The 19,588-nt window shown below is 43.4% G+C and overlaps 1 protein-coding gene across 2 annotated transcripts in view; it reads left to right on the top strand.

Annotated features, from left to right (window-relative positions):
- Positions 1–19,035, top strand: part of ARNT2 (aryl hydrocarbon receptor nuclear translocator 2) — an 85,233-nt gene extending 66,198 nt beyond the window's left edge. Inside the window, exons 13-19 of one of the 2 annotated variants that reach the window (XM_057365858.1) lie at positions 4,812–4,884; positions 5,029–5,152; positions 7,836–7,935; positions 10,110–10,248; positions 11,576–11,741; positions 14,214–14,350; positions 16,458–19,035. In XM_057365858.1, coding sequence (XP_057221841.1) covers positions 4,812–4,884; positions 5,029–5,152; positions 7,836–7,935; positions 10,110–10,248; positions 11,576–11,741; positions 14,214–14,350; positions 16,458–16,556 — 838 coding nt within the window. In that variant the 3' untranslated portion in view covers positions 16,557–19,035. The remainder of the gene's footprint in view (positions 1–4,811; positions 4,885–5,028; positions 5,153–7,835; positions 7,936–10,109; positions 10,249–11,575; positions 11,742–14,213; positions 14,351–16,457) is intronic. The other variant, XM_057365857.1, reaches the window with a different exon arrangement.
- Positions 19,036–19,588: the final 553 nt, after the last annotated feature.

Below are 19,588 nucleotides of genomic sequence, written 5' to 3' on the forward strand. Positions count from 1 at the left end.
CTGCTTCTGGTCCAACCAAAGATTTTTTTTTTTGCCAAGTCTTCAGCTGAGAGGAGATGATTGGGTTTGAGATCCCAGCCTGTTAGAGGGTATATTGGAAATGCTGAATGAGATCTCCACTGCAAAATCAAACCCTTGGGGCTTTGGCTGTGCAGTTTGGAAATGTTTCTGGGCATTCCTTGTCTTGTTTCTTTGGACATGGCACATACYTGGACTGGAAGGGCTGTGCATTCACTGACATGAAACCCAGCRTCACAATTGTTTTCCTCCTTTTTTTTCTGTGTAGCCAAAAAATTTGGCTTAAACTGAATAGTGAAGCTCATTGAAAACAGGCARATGTGTCTTGAAGTCAGACAGCTTGTCTGCACTGTGCATCAAAATAGCCATTTCCACATTTCTGCTGTCCCATAATGCTTCCCCAAATAATTTATATATGCAAAAACAGGCCTGCAAAGYGAAAAATATCTTCTGAGGTTTGTCCCAGGCTGGCTTCATTGTGCTTTGTTCCCAAGAGGCCAGGGATGACAAAGTGGGGCTGGAGGTTTGTGTTGTGCTGCCTCTGGAAATGCTTTTGCTGGGGCTGCCCCGGGGAGCTGAGCCTGGCACCAGAGCCCTCCTGGCATGGATGGTGCCAGCCCCTGGCTCTGCTCCCACCCCTCTCACTGCCTTTCAAAAACAGCCCACAAATGCTGGCCTAATATGGAAGTTGCCTGCTGCTGCTTTGACAGAGGATGTTCCCTCTTTTCCTGTCATGTTGGAGATGTTCTGAAATGGGCAAGATGCAGCCCATTATACTCTGCTTTTGAAGAGTAGAAAGAATGCGTTATTCAGACTGGTTTTGTTTTTCCCCTTMTTCTCTCCCAGTTCTCAGATTTCCAAAGAGGACTTACTGTAAAGTACTACAGTTCCTGCCTGTTTCTGGTTGGGATTTTTTTTTGGGGTCATGTTTTGACTTCTGATTTCCTAGCTGCTCTGAGAAGTCGTACGTCACGTCGTAGCTGATGATTTCCAACTCCTGATTAAACTCCTGCTGGGACTGGTGGTTTGGCACCAGCCCTGGTGTTTGTGGCCATCCTTCCACATTCCTGGACAATGTTCTGGGTCCAGCAAGGTGCTTCCCCTGGGGACCAGACTGGGCTCCCCTCCTCTGCTCAGACAGATTGGATCTGCATATCACTGTGGTACCCTAGGCAGCCCCATAAAATAMAGGCTTGAGGTAGTAAAAGTTCAGCATGAAATTGGAAAGACAATGTAGCCAAAAAAACTGGCTTTAAATCAGTTTTTAACTTTGGGTAGTTTAAAGCCACAGAACATTCATCTGTGTATGTTAATGGAATAGCTCGAGTTGGTTGGTGAGCAGCATTTTCCCAAAAGACTGTAGAGGGCAGTGATGGTTCCAGTTGTGGAAGGATTAATTGATTTTTGCWGCTATTTGTTGGCTTGGTTTGGTTGTTCTGTTTTATTTTTTGTTTGTTTCTTTTGGTTTTTTTCCTTTTGTTAAAATAAAGATACTCCTTTGGAGCTTCAAACAGTCAAATGTCCAAACTTGCTTTTGGTACAGAAGGATAAGGAAACATTAGGTTCAAATGTTCACTTAGTTCWTTGCAGAAAAAAAAAAAAAGAAAATAAAACTTCTCTCAGTTTCACTTGGGTGTAGTCATCCAAGAGAAACTTCCTGGAGAAATGAAGCATTTAACATTTCACATTTRTGCTGTGTTAGGCTGAAAAGAAGAGTCCCCTGTTTGACCACRTCTTCCTGTGTAGTTGGGACTATTTGATTTCCAAAGAGCAAAAATAATTGTTACCAGCATTTATTTAATATACAGATAGAGAGGTGTTTGAATAACATAATGTTGTGGTGAGAGATTATATAAAGATCTTACATATATATATATATATATATATATATATATACACATCAAAATAGAGACATTTTTTGTGACCCTTGTGGAATATCTGATGTTTCATTTCTGGAATCCCCAAATCCATGTTGCACTGGCTGAATTTATGAATCCTGTGATTGTCCTGAGCCTTTCTGTGTCAGATGGAGCTGGCACAGGTCACTGCTGGATGAATCAGCCTGTGGGAGAGATGCTTTCTGCTCTGGWTTCTCATGGGCCAAAATAGTGAAAAGATCAACTATGCTGATAAAATTCCCTTTGGTGGTAGGGGTGGTGAAGGTTTTCTCATGTTCTCGTGCCATCTGTGGTCTGTCTGATGGTGCTGCTAGCCAGACCCGTTCACAGGGGTGAACTGAAGCTCTAGGCTAAAAGAGGGAGATGCTGAGAATTTCTGAAAGAGGATTTTACAACCACAGCCCCAAGGTTTTTACTGCTCTGCTTTTGTCCAAACCAGACACAGGAAGCACATGTGTCTGTATTACATAAAAATAACTTGGTAGGGATGCAGTAGTGCTGTTTCTCTCCCACCAAACAGCCTGKTAATTTTAAAGTTCAAATCATTTTTTGGTTACTCTGATGCCTGGAAAGGGAGCCAGTGATTCAGTTGTCATAGAGAGAGCTTAACATCCTCTCCAATGTCAAAAGAACTTTCCCAGCATCTTCCTTTTTCCTCTGCGTGTTTACAAAAGTCAGTTTGAAGTAACTATCAAAGCCTTGAGTTTTGCTGAACCATTCCTTGTCCAAGCCAAGGGCTTTCCCAGATTCACACTCAACCTGTGGGTGTGTGGCTGCAGAATCCTCTGTTGACCCAGGCAATCCCTCACTTGCTCTGTTGGCTTTCCTGTAGAGCCTGGTGAAATGAAATKTCTTTCATTTACTCCTTGAAGCTGAAATTGAAACCAAGGACGGGTTTTGGGTTCAAAGTCAGAAGGCACTTTGAGTTCTGCCCAAACTGATGCYAATCCCTTGTTGTGTATCATTTGGGTGGCTGAAGGAACCTGGGCTGGTGAGATGCAGGGTCTGGAGCAGCCCCAGCAGCAGCCCTGAACTGCTCCATGAATTGCTGCAGTTTTTTTCAGGTTTCAAACCCCATTTAAACTATTTATCCAGCAGCAGCCAACAACAACAGAAGATGCTGCCCTGCCTTGGCATTTCAGTCTTAATTAAGTGCAGCATAGCTTGCACAGAATTCAGTAAAGATGCATGCAACTTTTGGTTTTTATAGGAACTGGATTTTAGGAGGTTGCTCCCAAAGTTCAGTGCTGTTAACACAACGTGSTGTTTATATTGTACCACAACTTAATGAGAATTAGAGATGAAAGATAGAGAAGGGTGAAGGAGCACTGAGTTAGAGAAGTGCCTACAAAACAAATAACGAGCCTGTGTGCTGTTTGGCTTGGCTCATTGCTGTGGATATGGCAGAATCAAGAAAACATATTTTATAAGGAGCAGAGGAGACCTAACGTGCTGTTTATTGACACACACATGAGCTGGTGGGAATAAAAACAAATGAAACAGTGTAATTAGCTTGCACKTTAACGATGGGTTTAATGGGTGTTTATTGTCTGTGGGGTGGGATTTAGAAACTTCCCCATAGATTGCTCGTGATTAAATTGCCTCCCAGAGTTCWGCTGGAAAAGTATGCATTTTATGCTTTTGAACAAAGAATGTCTTTGCATTCCAGAGGTAATTTTTAGGAATTTTCTGTTAGCTAAAATAATAGGGAAAATCCATGGCTCTCTAATGACCTGGAGTACTGCAAATTTTTCCAYGTTACTCCTAGGTAAAAGTGATTCCCTGTATTATGTGTTCTGGCACTGTAAGGCTTCCAGAAGGCTTTTGGCCACTTACTCTGACCTCCTGTTTGTWGCAGGTCACAGATTTTTGCCATGGACCATAGTAACTGAGCAAAGGGTTTTCTGGAAAAGCTTCAAGGGATGGCAAAATCTGTTCCTTACTTCAGTAGCTTTTCCTCASATTTCCACAACTTTGTGCCTAATTTGTCATTTGACTTTGTCTGCAAGTTTCTCTTTTAGTCCCTTGSCATTTGAACCTATCTACTTCAAAATTTAAAAGATTTGGATGAAAATCTAGAATTTAAGCCTGTGACTAAAAATATATTGTCATTTTCCAGAGTTTCAAATCCATGATCTTGCTGTTTTGMAAAATCTCATCTATTGCTGCCTTCCAAGTATTGTGTCTCTGGGGAAAGACCCACATGGTGTGTGTTTCCTGATTTTTCCTTCAGAAAGAAGCCAGAAACATAAAAAAACTGTGAGCACTGTCAAGGATCATTTACTAATATCAAATCCAAGCATTTCGTCAGTTCAGTCTTATCCTAATCTCTGAGCTTTAGCATGATTAGGGGATTTWTATCTTTTTAACTAACTGAGCCAAGAGCCCCTCAGAGATGAGGGTTCTACCTGTGCATCCCCWGGCCAGAAGTTTTCTTGCTCATTGTGATCAAGAACAGAAAATAGAAAATGAGTGTTAATGGCCGGTGCAGAACTTCTGGATCATTTTGCCGCTGCTGAGGTGTTTTGTCATTGTCCAGGCATTACCTGGAGAGGATCTTACTGTTTCCTTCAGCAGAATCAGAGAGGGGGTCTGGTGTGTTCATCATTAATATGAGCAGGACAATGAAATAGTGAATTTAAAATCATTTATAAAGACATTGTATTCTATCCTCCATTACTTACTCACCTACGTTTCTGTGCTGTCACAGCAAAAYCCTTCCTATGCCCTGTTGCATTCCTGTGGTGCAGGTTTTCTCGATGAGAAAGCTGTAAAAACAGATGGATCTCACAGGAAAGGATTTGGTAAATCACCTGTATAAAACAGGAGACYGTGACTATTCCTTTTTGTATCTTAATTGGTTTTTCTAAGAAAGTCATTTTGTYTCCCTTGCAGACAGCTCCAGCAGCAGCAAGCAGAACTCGAAGTACATCAAAGAGATGGGCTGTCATCCTATGACTTATCTCAGGTGAAATTTCTCAGATTTTTCTTTTTGTGCCTCTGATCATTTAAAATGTAAAACAGCAGCAGATTTCAGCAGAACTGAAAGTACATTGTGACTGTCCCTGAATTCATGTTAGAGGGAATTACCTTGCTCTGTGTGTCTCAACAGGTGCCTGTTCCAAGTATACCAGCCAATGTTCACGAGGGTGGAAAGTCTGTGGAAAAGCCTGATGCTATCTTCTCCCAAGAGAGAGATCCTAGATTTGCTGAGATGTTTGCTGGAATAACTGCTTGTAAGTGAATGTCCCTGATGTTTAATTTTTAATACTGTGTTAAGCTTGGTTACATGATGTGGAACACAGCTTCAAGAGAATGAAGAGAAACTGCAATGAGGCAGGGAATTTTCTAAGTCTTTGGGACATTTCYTAGCATTTCTGATTAGTTGGTGTTGCCCTAAAGATGATAGGAGTAAATTCAAGGAGGAAATGATGGGTTTTGTGTCACCAGAGCCACCTGGTTCTGATTCTCTTAATTTCACAGGGACACTGTAGGCAGTGCTCTAGATATTWAATATACTGAACAGAACTTTCCATTTCTAAATATATATTTTCTTTCTTAAATGGCATAAACAAATTCATTTCTCCAGACAAATTCATTTCTCCAGATAGGATAGATTAAGAAAGTTACCATACAGCCTTAAGGTAGSCTGCAGATTTTTGTCAGATCACCAGCTTTTGTATCGATGCTTTCAGATGCATGTACTGCCTTGAAATGCAGTGACACTTATTTTCTCATCAATTGAGGCATCTCCAGTCATGTTACCTGCTCTGAGGAGTCCTTGCTCTTTTTCCCACAACTTTTAAATTTTTTAGCAAGTTCTTCTAAGAGTGATAGGAGTCTCRGGAGCAGAATGTTGTTCTGTATTCCTTGGAAATTACAAAAAGTGAGGACAGAGTGGTTACTAATGCTGTCACTGAAGGATTTCCCAGCTCTGTTCCAAGAGGTGACAGCCACCTTGTCAGAGCTGTCTCAAAGCATCCCCATCCTGAGCTGCCTGTTGCCCCAACAGACAGAAATCACTCAGACTGGCAGCTGAAGGGATCACCCAAAATATATCCATAGCAAACCAGGCTCATTAATTCCACTGCTTGTGRAGGAATTCCTTGGTTGTTTATTGTTCTTAACCATCCCTGCTGAAAAAAAGAGGAATTTTTCCATTTGTTTTAAATAAATCAATGTGCAAGCGTCACGCAGCGCACGGAGGAAACGACCCACAGGGTCTGACTGCAGGGGTGTTGGAAGGTGACCCCACTCTGTTGGTTTCTTAGCTCTGGGTTGGCTTTTTCAAATGCAGAAGAAATTGTAACTGCAGTTACAAYTATCCATCCTCCTGGTGCTGGGACTTCTCTGCTGTTGCTGTTCGTGCTCGTCTGTTTATTCTAACAGTGAATTCAACAGCTGAGGCCATAAAAGGGTCCATTAGAAGGTAGCAAGAATCCAACCCTAAACACCAGAATGTATTTTTCCAAGCAAGAACATCTTGCTTTTTGGCTGCCTTGTTGGCTGTGGTTCAGGCAGCTCTTGCTGTTTGTGGTGAAGGCTGTCGCAAGCTGTGAGGTGGCTGCGAGGTCGTGTTCTTGGAAATGCCATTTCTCTCTTCATTTTTATCAATTTCCAGGCTGTGCTTTTTTTGGGACATTCTCCCTCCCTGAATTTCTCGTGGGGGCTGTGATCAAGGTCTCCTCTGGATGATAAAGGATGGTTCTCAGTTAGGGATRGGATATCCTGTCCAAAAGCAATATTGACAAGCCTGCACGCTGCCTGCCAGACATTTGCATTATGTTGATACCCGAGCTCGTTCTGTAAAAATTTGGGAAAAAAAAATTATAGGAAATTGCTCCTATAATTGCAGGTAGTGGCCACACAGAATTAAAACCCCAAAAGCTGGGAGAGGAAGCCTGACTTTACTGATTCAAGCACAGGATGATGCAGTTCTTAGAAAGAGATCCAGTCTAGAGGCAGAAACGTTGGAAATTCTGGTCCTGCTGGGAGAAGACATCACTGACCAGTCCAGTGGTGTAGTTTAGAGAGAAGCAGGTAAAGCACACCAATTAAAAAAAAAAAAATCAGTGCTGTAGCAAAGGTGAGAGAAGAGAATTGTGTGAGGCCTTGAGTAGGAATAGAGCTGGGAGAGATGTGGGCCAGATTGAGAGGCCAAAGAGCATTCAGGGTAACTCAGGAAGGAGAATGAGCTGCTTGCTTTTAGTTTTGCTGTTCCCTTTGTCTTGGCCTCATCCTGTGGCACAGACCCTGGTAGCTGCCATGGCAACTCTGCTGCACTGGAGKAATTCCAGTTCATTTGGGGCACTCTCAATTTTTCTGGTGAGTTGTTCTCAAATATCTAAAGCACCCGCAGGATTTTGGCTCGGTCTCTTCCAGCCCTGAGAGTTTGGTGTCCCTGCAAAGGGTGGCCTTAGGAAATGGGACATCTCATGCAAGAATGACATTATTGCAGAAAAAGACAAWGTCTTCTGTCCTTCTTCTCAGATAGATGGATATCCCATCCCATTCTCAATTCTTCCTACTGTATGCACAGCCTTCTCTAGACCTTGTCCCCATTTCTCCCTGTTTTGTTTTTTTTAATATGACAATATTTTTTTTTTTAATATTCAGTTTTGCAGCCCAGCCTTGGTTTCTGTAGATAGCCAGTGAGCAATTTCTGCATTACAAAGGACAAGCAATGACAGTTTGCATCAGTGGCATCCCCAATCCCTCTCCAAGGTTCCTGTGAGGGAATTTGATGTGACTTGGTTCCACACTGAATTTTGTGTCATTCCTAATGTGTTCCACAGGGCTCCTTCATGAAGCTTGAAGAAGGAAAGAAAACTTCATTGTAATTGTCTCTGAATAATATTTCCTTCGTTATCTCATTCCCTAAATTAATATTTTTTTCTGTGATTTGTGTTTCTCTTGTAGCAGATAAAAAAATGATGGCTTCTGCATCCACAGCAGGAAATCAGCAGCTTTACTCACAAGGAAGCCCATTTCAGCCAGGACACTCKGGAAAGACTTTCAGGTGATTATTCCAGAAACTGTGGGGATCACTTTCTGAGTGTGAGGGACTCTCCCCTTTTCAGTTTCTGAGTGTGGGGGACTGTCCCCTTTCAGTCTGGTGGAAACAAAACCAACCCGAGGTGCAAGAACTTTCTTTACATTTTTTTATTAATGTGTTTTACTCTTTGCACACTTCACTGCTGGTGATTTTTGAGTTATTCTGAGTGTGTGTCATTGCCTMCCAGCTGGCAATACAGGTTTAATCTGCCTAATCTGAAGTTTGTCTTCATTTCCAGTCACTTTTGGAGAGTGGTAAGAGCAGTTGTATTTACCTTAGTGCTGGTGGTATCACCACTGTCTCACTGGAATTTTGTTCTGCACAGACCAACCAAGGCTGTGAAAGTGAAGGAACAGCCATTCAGATGTTCCTCAGTTCCAGGAKCTGGAAAACATTGGCAAACACTGATTTTATTTAAACCAATGTGTTCCTAAAGTTGTAATTGCTCGTAATCTCAGTGGGGAGAAATAAGATCCATGGGAGTGTTTTGTCAAATTAAAACCAAGCATAACTTGGGGAGATAGGAGAGTAAATTAAAATGCCTTTTAATTGGATATTGTGAATGACTGGGTGGCTGACTTGCCATCTTGGGGTTTGGCGTGTGTCCTGTTGGTTTCCTGTGCTAATTCCTGATGTTTAACTGTAGCTTTTTTCCTGCTGCTGTTCTGTTACATGGAGTAATGGTTTGCATTTCTGCCAGCATTTCCACTCTCCCTGAAGTGTCCTTTTTGAACACTCTCCAGCCTGGCTCGTGCAGGCAGAGCCTGGGCAGCCTTTAGGCACAATTCTGCAGAATTCTGGTTTCAAAGGAAATGTTCCAGATCCAGCCCAAGCTCCTTAGATTGTGGGACTTGCCAGTCCAGCTGAGAAGGATTTGCCAACCCTCCCCAGCAGCCAGATTTGGATGGACTTTCTGGTCTACATTTCCCTCTTTGGAGACTGTGATAGTAAAAAATAAAAATAWAATATATTTTTTTTAAATTAGAAAAACTCTACAAAGAATTTCTAAACATACACTTTCCTTTTAGGCAGCGTAAGAAGGCCAGGATAACAACTCCCATATTCAAATGCCTGCCACGTTTTGGTTACACTCTGGGAGGGTTCTGTCAGCTTTCTCCAAGGATTCAAATTCCTGTTTTCTCTCTGTTTGGGCCTTGTTTACTTCTTTTCCCAATCTGCTSTCTTCTTTCTCTGTAAGATTGTGCAAATAAACAGTAGGGAARGAACTGGAGAAAAGAACAAGCTGTTTCAGTGGATGCACAAAAGTGGTTTTGTGTGCTGTCTTCATTTATATTCATTTATATATGACATGTAAAAAATGTTTTTATATATAAAAGTACAGTCACAGTGTGTGATTGTGCAGATTCCGTTGTTCAAGACATCTGTGAGAATGAAATGGTGAAGTGGAGCAGTTCTTTCATTAAATTTTTCTTATTATTAGGAATTTCTGGGTATTTCTCTCCCGTGAAATTCATTAATTAGAAAACAGCTAGCATATAAAAAAGTTCCTTAAAAATATTATTTCTTTTTACTACTAGTGCTCCAAAGTTACTATATGAGTTTAACTTCCTGTCTTGGTTATTCTTTTGCCTGGGTATATAACTGCCTGTTCTTCTTTAGCATCAGTTGGTGAAAAAAGGAATTCAAAGCCTGTATTTTTAATAAATAGCACCTACTTCTTCATTTCCTAGGCAGGAAACAAATAACAAAGTGCTTATAAGCAACATTTTTTGTGCCCATCTTCATTTAAAATGTCATTTAAGCAAGTGCTTAAATACTGTTGACTTTGAGCACAAATTTACGATGAAGTACCWCCTTGAATAGCCTCTTCAAGCAGGATTTTTAATGTGTTAAATGTTAAATTAGAAGTGTGCATGCACTGTGGGACTTACTACTCTCAGAAGCCCTTTCCAAGAGATCACTGAAGTCTAATTCAAAATAATTTTGCCCGCTGTGTCTATTAGAACTGACATTTCAGAATGCCAATATTCTCCGTAGTTTTGTGATGGCATTCAGTCATTTTTTATCCAGATAGTTTGAATGTATTGTCAGTATTTCTGTGTCTGGAATACGATTTGTGCTTTGGGAACACAGCTCCAAAGCTACAGCTGAGCTCTGTTTGTGCTCTACACCCTCAGTTCCTCTGTGGTTCACGTGCCTGGTGTCAATGACATCCAGTCYTCATCCTCCAGTGGGCAGAACCTGAGCCAGATATCCCGACAGCTGAACCAGGGCCAGGTGGCCTGGACAGGAAATCGCCCTCCTTTCCCAGGACAGGTATTCATTTCAGCTTTATTTACAAGRTTTGCAATCTCTGTGCTTTTCACAAAGGAGTTGGTGAACCCTGGCTGTAATTAATTTGTGTTTTGGGGGGGAAYTGGTGCCTCATTGCTGCCCCACGTGTCACTGCACCCACTTTGGGRTGGTGTCCCTTTTGTGCTGACCCATATCCCAGTGCAAGGTCTTGTCCTGAATTTGTTTCSTGTGTGCCCTGGATGAAGGAAAAARAGCAGATCTTCTGCTTTAGTATCAAACCTGTGAATTAAATCTTTGTTGGACCAGGACCTTGCACCCAGCAGTGTCACCCACCATCCTGGGTGGGCAGAAGGGACAAGTGCAAATCCAGGAACAGATTCAGCYCCTTTCCCCTTCCCCTCTTCCAGGGAAGAACAGCTTAATTTGCATTAATTGCCAGTAACAAATCATTGCAGATATCCAGAGATGTCATCACCTTGAATTTCTCTTGCTGGGATTGGTTATGCAGTGATTTTTTTTTGGGATTGCTGGGCTGTTCACTGTGTGGGACATGGTTTATAATCAGATGCTGTCTGTAGCAGGATCCATTAGCACATGGCTTTGGAGGGAACTCTTCACCCTTTAGTCTCAGTACACAAGCTGTACATGTCTCAAATCAGCCTCTGCAGTGTTTAATCATTTGTGTGACATCCTGGGAGATCTGTGACAGAGCCATTAGCAGGTGAAGTGACAGCAAGCTGGGTTTTACTACCTTTGAATTAACTCAGCTGCCCAATTAAAGCAGTGTTAGACTGTTTGTTCCCTTCTCCCAGGGTCTGGTGATTCACCCTTCCAAGCCTTTTCCAAGGCAGAATCACTGCTGCCTCTATTTCATAGGCAGGGAGGGAAAGCAGCTCATTAGATTTGAAACTTCTTTGGCCATTTAGTGCCAAGCACTGGAGACTCTGACACCTGCATGTGTCCTGCAAAGCATTCAGGTAACTGATTTTACTGTGGCACTGCAAAATCAATTCACCTGGCAAATAAAGGTGAATACTCTATACTTGTTCGGTTTGAGATTAATCCTCATAACAGTGGTGAAGGAAATCCTGGTTTTCCAAGCAGCTCTGATACAGAGTACATGTGAGCTAATCAGCAGGAGAGCTGTAAGTTTGGTTTATAGCCTGTTGTGTTCCTTCTGCAGCAGTGAGCTGGGCTGGGATAGAAATGAAATAAGGCTGAGACAGGAAAATCGTGCCTGTTGGCATCCACAGAGTTTATTTATCTTCTCTTTATGTTGTAAAAAGGATTTTGCAGTGCTGTTCCTCAACAATAAAACCTCTTCCTTCTTTCACCCTTTCTTCCTCAGCAAATTGCATCTCAGTCTGGCAAGGCTCAGTCGTCTCCCTTTGGAATTGGGACAAGTCACTCGTACCCAGCAGATCCCTCGTCCTACAGCCCTCTGTCCAGCCCTGCCACCTCCTCTCCCAGTGGCAACGCCTACTCCAGCCTAGCAAACAGAAGTGCAGCCTTTGGTAAGTCCTAAACGAGCTAACACACAAATAAAACTCATCAGCATTCAGCAGAATTCCTCCAGCCTGTCCTTTTGGTGGGTCAGAAAGTCCAGGTGGTGAGAGGGTTTTGCTTTTTGCTGCTGAGTAGAGAGGACAGAGCTGAGCTGTTCCCTCCGTGCTGCATCCAACACACCTCAGAATTTTGTGTCATTTTGTGCCATGATGGAACTTTTTTATAATTTTCCCAGTAAATGACATCCTGAAATGTTCAGAATTTGCTTGTATCACTACTAACCATCCTCCCAAATTGTGGTCAGCTTGTTCAATTTCTTTTTTAAAAGGTACACATTTGCTTTTTTTTTTCTTCATTTTTTACCTTCTTCATGACAATGTCCTCTTGCTCAGAGATTGCATGTTGGAGTTTGGCTGGAAACAGGATTTATTTTGTACCCCCACTGCTACTAACGTAATCAGAGTAGGTGCCATGTTTTGAAGTGGTTTTCTTTTCCTATTACATTCTAATTTAGTGGCTTCCAGACCATGACCCAGTAGGTAACCCCTTTGTAAGTTTTCTGCACTCCACCAGAAAAATAATATTCAAAAGTAAAAAATACGGTGGTTTTCATAAAAAAATCCACTAGCTGATACTAATGTGCAATCCCAAAAAGCCCAGGTAGCAGTGTGCTGATGTGTTTTGTTTTCCCCCGTCCCTGGGGAGCAGATCTGGCAAAAAGGGCACGGASATGGAGCTCTTCCCACACGGCTCATTCCTGCCTCCATTTCCATTTCCACCAGGCATTGCACATTTGTTTATGAGATAGCCTTGTATTTCAGGCTTAAGCTCCTTGGCAAGAACCCTTTTCCCTTAATGAGAAACATCTCCTGACCTACATCAGTTTGGGTGCTATTAATAACACAGCGGAGACGGCTTCGGCCGCCGGCTGGCACGAGCTGTGCTGCTGGAAACAAGCAGCATTTACTTCACTCACTTCGTGTCAAAGTATTGTTCTGAGGGGAAAAAAAAAATTAAACCCAAACAAGTTTGCAGCTTGATTTTAAAGGGTAACTTGGAGGAATTTTATTTTGGCCCTTAAAAATGTCTGCGGGGTTTTTTGAGTCAGCTGAGTTACTGGTTGTGRTAATGTCAGTAAGGGAAGAGCTGTAATCATCTCCTTTGGATGTGATAGACATGCTTCACTGCAGCCTGTTTATTTTCCTGTAAAACATTCTCTTTATCTGTTTTGCATGGCTTAGCTGGTAGCCAAAGGGCCTGGGTTAATCAAGTGTTTTGGTATTTTCTGAAGCCATCCATGAGTAGTGGCTGATTTGACGTGGTTGAGTCTGGCTCTCAAAGCCTTGGCATAGCACAGGTGTGGGAGTTGGCACCCTTGGCAGGGGATGCTGGCCATCAGGAAAAACCAGACAATCACAGCTTGATCCTCTGCTGGGAGAGGGAAACAGGCAAAAATAACTGGAGCAGTTATACAGAAAAACATTAAAAAAAAAAAATAAAAAGAAGAGGAAATGTTTCAAGGAAAAGCATAAACCTGGTGGCAAACTTTCAAAAATACTAATTCTTAGGAGATATTGTAATTAATGAATGGAAAATTATCCAAAAATATTATAATTCAGTGTCAGTCTGTAGAAATGCAGGGTAAAATGAGTCCTCCTTAACTGTAATCTGTTWCTGTACTCACGAAAAATGTATGTGTAATAGGTAACCAAATTAGTGTGTGGCAACGTGCTTTTTTACTATTTAGAAGAAATTCATCTCCTTGAAATCATAATTTTAAGTGTCTTTACCATAAATCTTTGCTATTCATGTCACTCTATTAAAAGTAGATGGCCTCGTGCTTTTTGGAAAGTACACCATATTGACAGGATGATTTGCTATGAACTGCATATTAAATAAATCATTTTACAGCTGTATCATTGGAGGACAAGAGAGTCCAGCAATGCCTGTATTTAATCAGCARGGCTGTTGTCTGTTGATCATAGTGTTTCTGTCTCTTACTCCTGGTTTTCGTTTCATGCCTCTTAGATGAGCAGCAAACTGCACAAGAATTCAGTCTTTGCAAGAGAAAGAGCATTCAGATGCTCGAGTTAAGTTTTTAAGTGAAATGGAAAATACCTCCTTATTATTAATTAAAAAACAAAGGGATGAATGCTTGAAAATTGTTTGCAGTGCCTGGCTGGCTGTGTCTGTGCATTTTGCTGTGGGCAGTTCAGTGCCATGGCTGTGCAGCCAAAACTCCCCCAGGTTCCTCCCCTTGGGGTTGGTATCACTCAGGACCTTTCTCCARGGCTCCTTTGCAGATCCAGGTGCTGATGGACAATGCCCCAAAACAGGCAGGTGTTTTGGAGGAGCTGCTCTGACCTGTGCCCTTCCTTCCCCTGGGGCTGGTGTCACTCAAGACCTTTCTCCRAGGCTCYTTTGCAGATCCAGGTGTTTTGGAGGAGCTGCCCTGACCTGTGCCCTTCCTCCCCCTGCAGCTGAAGGTGGCCAGAGCAGTGGGCAGTTCCAGGGCAGACCATCTGAAGTGTGGTCGCAGTGGCAGAGCCAGCACCACAACCAGCAGAGCAGTGACCAGCACTCGCACCCCCAGCCCAGCCAGACCGAGGTGTTCCAGGTAAGGAATGTTCAGTGAGCCCACAGTCCCTCTGACAGCAGCTCAGTTGTGATTTAGAGCTGAGACCCTCGAGGATCAGGGCCTGGAGCAGTCCCCTCCTGCTGCGTGGTGCCATAGCTGTGCTCTCTGTCAGCTGCCCTTTGCTGAGGTGCTTCGGGTTTCTGCCACAGCAGCTGAGGTGAAATGCTGTTTTCYCTTCTCTCTGCACCCCACACTTAGGGCTTACATCTTCTGTAGAGAACCCATGAAATATTCCCCAGTGAGGGTCTTTCTTATCCCGTGCTGGCCTCTGACATCTCAAGTTCAATTTGATATCAGTGTCATTCTCTTTGATAGTTCCAGCAGGAAAGGAGTCTGATACTGCATAGAAGATAGCGGCCAATGATTTTTTAAGGTTTAACTCAGATCCCAGAAAGGTGATAAACAATCATCTTCAACTACCTAATTAAATATAATTCTGAGCCTTGACTACAGACAATGAAGCCCTACTATAGAGCAGGACTTTGTAAGTTGACTAATAAMAAATCTGTCCTTGTATGGTTTGTAAATTAGATGAAGAAGACATGAGTTTGCAAGAGAACAATGCAGATAAATGCAGGAAAGACAGCTGGAGCCCCAAGAAAGGTTTAGAAATGGGGCAGCTCCTTATCTTTGGACAGTGAGTTCATCTGCACAACTGCAAAGTCCAGAAGGATAGTCAGGATTATTCCTGTGGAGCATGGTTTGGTGGCTCCAAGCAGGTTTTTCCTTGTGTTTTACCAAACTCCTCGTGTAGTGCAAAGGATGATCATGGGATGRAAGGAGAGCTGGGCTCATGTGCAGAACTCTTGGAGGTGAGCTCTTTGGAGGGAATTGGGATAACAGCTGGATGTGATCAGAAACTTGGCTGAGTTCTAAGGCCTCTGAGAATTGCTTGGATTGTTCGTGCCCAGGGCAGCCCTGGGTTATCTGGGCTTAGGGAAAGAGGCAGACTCAAGAGGGGACTTTGCCACAGAGGCCCAGCAGCAGAAATGCCTTCAGAGGTGGAAATGTAGACAGGAGGGGTCAGCTACAGCTTCCCTTTGGCTGGGAGAGGATGTGGGAAAACATCAAATAAGTCCAAGTTTCGGTCAGAAAATGAAGGCTCACCCTGGCAGCTCARAGCGTGCCAGTTGTGTTCACAGTCTCTCCACATTGCCAGGGATGCTGTGAAGACCTCAGATGGATTTTGATCCATCTTTATTTCTGGGGAACTTCCCAGTGTGCAGCAGCTCTCAGCTGTTCTTTCACAGAGCAGATCCCGTGAGCTTTGTTATTTGTTTTTATGGTTTTGTTTTATTGTGAGGATAATGAGCCATCCCTGGCAAGACTTAGCTTTGCGGTAAGAGCTTGTTATTGTAYGGACTGACAGGAAAAGCAAGAGTAAACTCTGCTTTTCCCAGCAAGGGATATCTTTTCCCTGTGGCTTCAGTCTCCAGCTGAGAGGAAAGGTTGAGTGTTTTTTGAAGGCTCCTGCAGAGACCTCACTTGGCTCAAGACACGTGAGAGCAATTACCACGAAATCCCATTTTTCCTGAGAAATTGCTGCTATTTCCTCTGCCTCTGTGCATTCATGAAGCTGCTTGGGCATCTCGTTAGCTGGGGTGATGTCCAGCCTTGGGGGTTTCTCTGGTCACCAGAGAGGGCTGGGGAGGAGCTGGGACTTTGCCCAAACCCATCCTCACACAGCAGGAGCTCCAGGGTGGGAGATGCTGCCCAAACCATCCTTACATCAGGAGCTCCAGGGTGGGAGATATTTTATACTCCCCATGCAGTGAAACCTGGGAGTTTGCTTTTCTCCATGGGTAGCTGTCCATTCCAAGAGGAGCTGTTTCAGTCTGGGAGGAGGAGGAGGCAGCTCAAATGTGTTTTATTCAGAGGAGCAATCCAAAACTTCTGCCCTGCTCAAGTCCCACCGCTTGTTCAGAAACAACCCAGCAAAGAGCAGCACAGAAACCTTGCAAGGGTCTGGTTKGCACCTTGTTTATCTAAACGTGGCCTTTTTTGGTTTTACACCGAAAAGATGAGCAGGAATAATGTGTGTGGATAATGTGTTGCAAGTGACACTGTGATTTTTCCTCCCGTGCAGGACATGCTGCCGATGCCGGGGGATCCCACACAGGGCACTGGCAATTACAACATCGAGGATTTCGCTGACCTGGGCATGTTTCCACCCTTCTCTGAGTAGCTCGCGAAGCAGAAATGGAAGCTCTTCTTCTCCAAGGCCATTTCAGTGTAATTTTGGCGCTGCTTTTTCTGTGTTGCATTTCTGTAGAAGCTACTAAACCAGAAGATACATTCCTCATGTTTCAGATAGTGGTGTAGAGCTTGCTCTCTCCTCTTTGGGGTGCATCAGTGCCAGCAGAGGAGCTCCAGCACTGTTAGTGTTTATTGACAGCTCCATTTTTTATTTTTATTTTATTGTCATCTACCTCAGAGATAAAAATTTTGCTTGTTTTAAAAAAAAAAAAAAATCTCTGAGTCTCAACTATTTGAATGTGAATGATACATAATATTTCCTTTGAATGGTAATTTTTCAATAGATAACAAAATAACAAAGACTAACAGAGAAAAGGTAAGGTGGTGTCTCGTTACAGTGCCTACYGCTCAATTTCGATGCCTTGCTTTAAGCTTCAGTTTCTGAAAGCAGACACAATATTCTGTTTTCTTTGATTCTTGTAGRTTTTAGGTCACTTTGAATGTTGAGATTAAGCAACATAATGTAGGCCTCTCTCACCAGGAGATTCAGCTCTGCCTTTTCTAACTTAAACTTGAATGTGTGTACATTTTGGTACTTTCTGTATATCTTGTGCTGTATGAAGTGATTTCCTGTACTGGTTTCTTTTGCCTTTACAAAGGGTCCATTCTGGAGTGTACTGAAAAGGTTGATGATGTATGTGAAGGATTTGAATATCGTGGGAGTCTCCATCACTTCACATAGGTGTTCTTACTTTTAATTCAGGTGGTTCTCTGTTCAGAACAAACATTTACTTACATAAGCTATTAGTCTGGTTTTGCACTGAAWTGAGGCCTATAACCCTGTACATTTCTCACTGGCTGCTTTAATTATTGTTGTTCTCGCTTTCCCAAAAAATATTGCCTCTTAAAAAATGACTGTAAACACATCCAGATGGCATTTTCTATATTAGCTGCATTTCCTTTCTGTGAAGTACTTTTTTATACTGTGAAACCTCACATTTTAACAGTGCAGGGTGGTGGCCTGTTACTAGGAAATCATTCAAGCTCACTTGCTGCAAGCAGTGAGATGGTTTTGTAGTGTGTAATTTTTTTAGAGTGAGTTGGTAATAGATATTGACTGGACTATTGTCCACTGCATACACAGTGATAACTTGAATTTTTGCTTGGATTCCCAAGCAAATGCTTCTGTTAAACCCAGTTAACCCTATTCTGTTAAAAATGGGATTTTCAGCTTACCCAGTTTGGTGAGGACTCGTGCCTGCTCTGAATGCTTTCCCACAGAGGTAAGTGAACCCCTTCCTCTTGGGCGAGTCACCTGCCCTGTGTCCTGAGCAGAGATGTGGCAGGAATCCCTTTGTTCAGTATTTCATGTGCACGATGAGCTGCAGAGGTTGGATTGTGAGGATTTTTATCCTGATTGTTTCTTGTGGGATGGGARGAGAAGGAATGCAGAGGATGCCCCGAGTTCCTGCGTGTGGAGTAACCTCTGAGGGTGGCTGATGGTGGCCAATCTCTGCACAGGGGGAAGGGGCAGCTTCCCTCAGCTTCTGAACATTCAGGRAMCATCAGGGACCTGGAAAGGGTCCAGCCCCAGGGCTCAGCCCCATCCAGAGGRTCCCATGTGTGCAGCGATTCTTGGAGCTGAAAGGATGAGGCTGAGCTTTGTCATAGCTCCTTTGGAAGCCTGGGCTGTGCCTGTGGGGACCTGGTGCCCATCAGCATGGGGAATCCATCCATCCATCTTTATGGGATGCTGTCCTGGGCAGCAGCAGCCCTGCCCCAGCCCGTTCTGGCCACACAGGGTTGGTGTGAGGGTGGCACAGGGACAGGGCTGGCACAGTCTGGTGGTGCTGCTGTCCCTCCTCCCACACCCTCATGCCGTGTTCAGTAGCCAGGAAGGGTCCTCTCACTGTTCCTCTCACTAAATTTGGGACCAATCCTTACCCCACGTGCAGGTGGGGCTAGGGACTGTTTTTTTAGTTTTGTATGTCTGCAGTTGCAGTACAGGAGAGGCTCAGATCCCCTGGTCTGTGCTTGCCTCACCAAACCACACTGAGAACAAACAAAACCCTCATCCCTCCTCCCCAGAGATGAGGAAAACACCATCTTAGGTGAGCAAACCRTGTGCTTACACACCTTCTTCTCAACAGATGGGTGTTTATTCTCTCCGAGAATGCTGCTCAGATGGAACTGGACAGGCAAAGCTCTGCTGCCTCACTATAAAATTCCCTGGTGTCTCTGAGAGGTGCCTGGATGCTGCCCCAGTGACTGACACAGTGCTCARTGTCTGTGCAGGGTTTGAAAAGGGCTGATCTCGAGGGAGGGAGCAGTTTGTGTCTCTGCACAGAAGATGCTTGACATGATAAATGTCAGTCCTTCTGAAATTTTTGTAAATTTCTCCATAAAGTGAATAATGAATTGAAAAAAAAATGCTGTTCCTCTGTTTTATTTTACCCAACTGCTCGAAGTATATTTATAAGTTATTTTACTTCCTGAATTCAATTTTTAAAATAAGGGTTTTAAAGTAATTTTCTYCCTCCTGACATCAGCAAAGATAAGTTCCTCAGTGTGTCGTGGGTTTTATACTGCTGGAGAAGGCTTCCCATGTACAGATTTTGGTTGTGCAGTTAGCAGTGCACTGTTAGAAGAATTTGAAGCACATGTCTATGGTTTGTTTTTTTTAAGTAAGTACACCTGAGGCCTCAGAGCATGGACTGCTTCTCTCCTTGTGGACTCCTGCTGCCTTTCAGGTGATGTCTGCTCTGTTGGGGCAGTCAGGGCAGTGCAGGTTTGGGATTTCCCTGTCAGCCACTGCCATGCCCCATTTCTGTAGTGCCATCCCGAGCCAGCTCTTCATTGTTGGCATTTCCACCGTGCCCTGCTCCTGTCCCATTCCTGGCCATCCCATCTCCCCATTCCAGGCCAGAGAGGAGGGAGCATTTAAGGATTTGGGCAGTTTTGTGCTGCAGGTGAGGCTGTGCTGCTGCTCTCACCCTGCTGTGTCTGTCACTGTCCCCAAAC

Source organism: Malurus melanocephalus, unplaced genomic scaffold (genome assembly GCF_030028575.1).
Source record: "Malurus melanocephalus ecotype Western Australia unplaced genomic scaffold, MMel_1.1 scaffold_58, whole genome shotgun sequence".
Taxonomy (NCBI): domain Eukaryota; kingdom Metazoa; phylum Chordata; class Aves; order Passeriformes; family Maluridae; genus Malurus; species Malurus melanocephalus.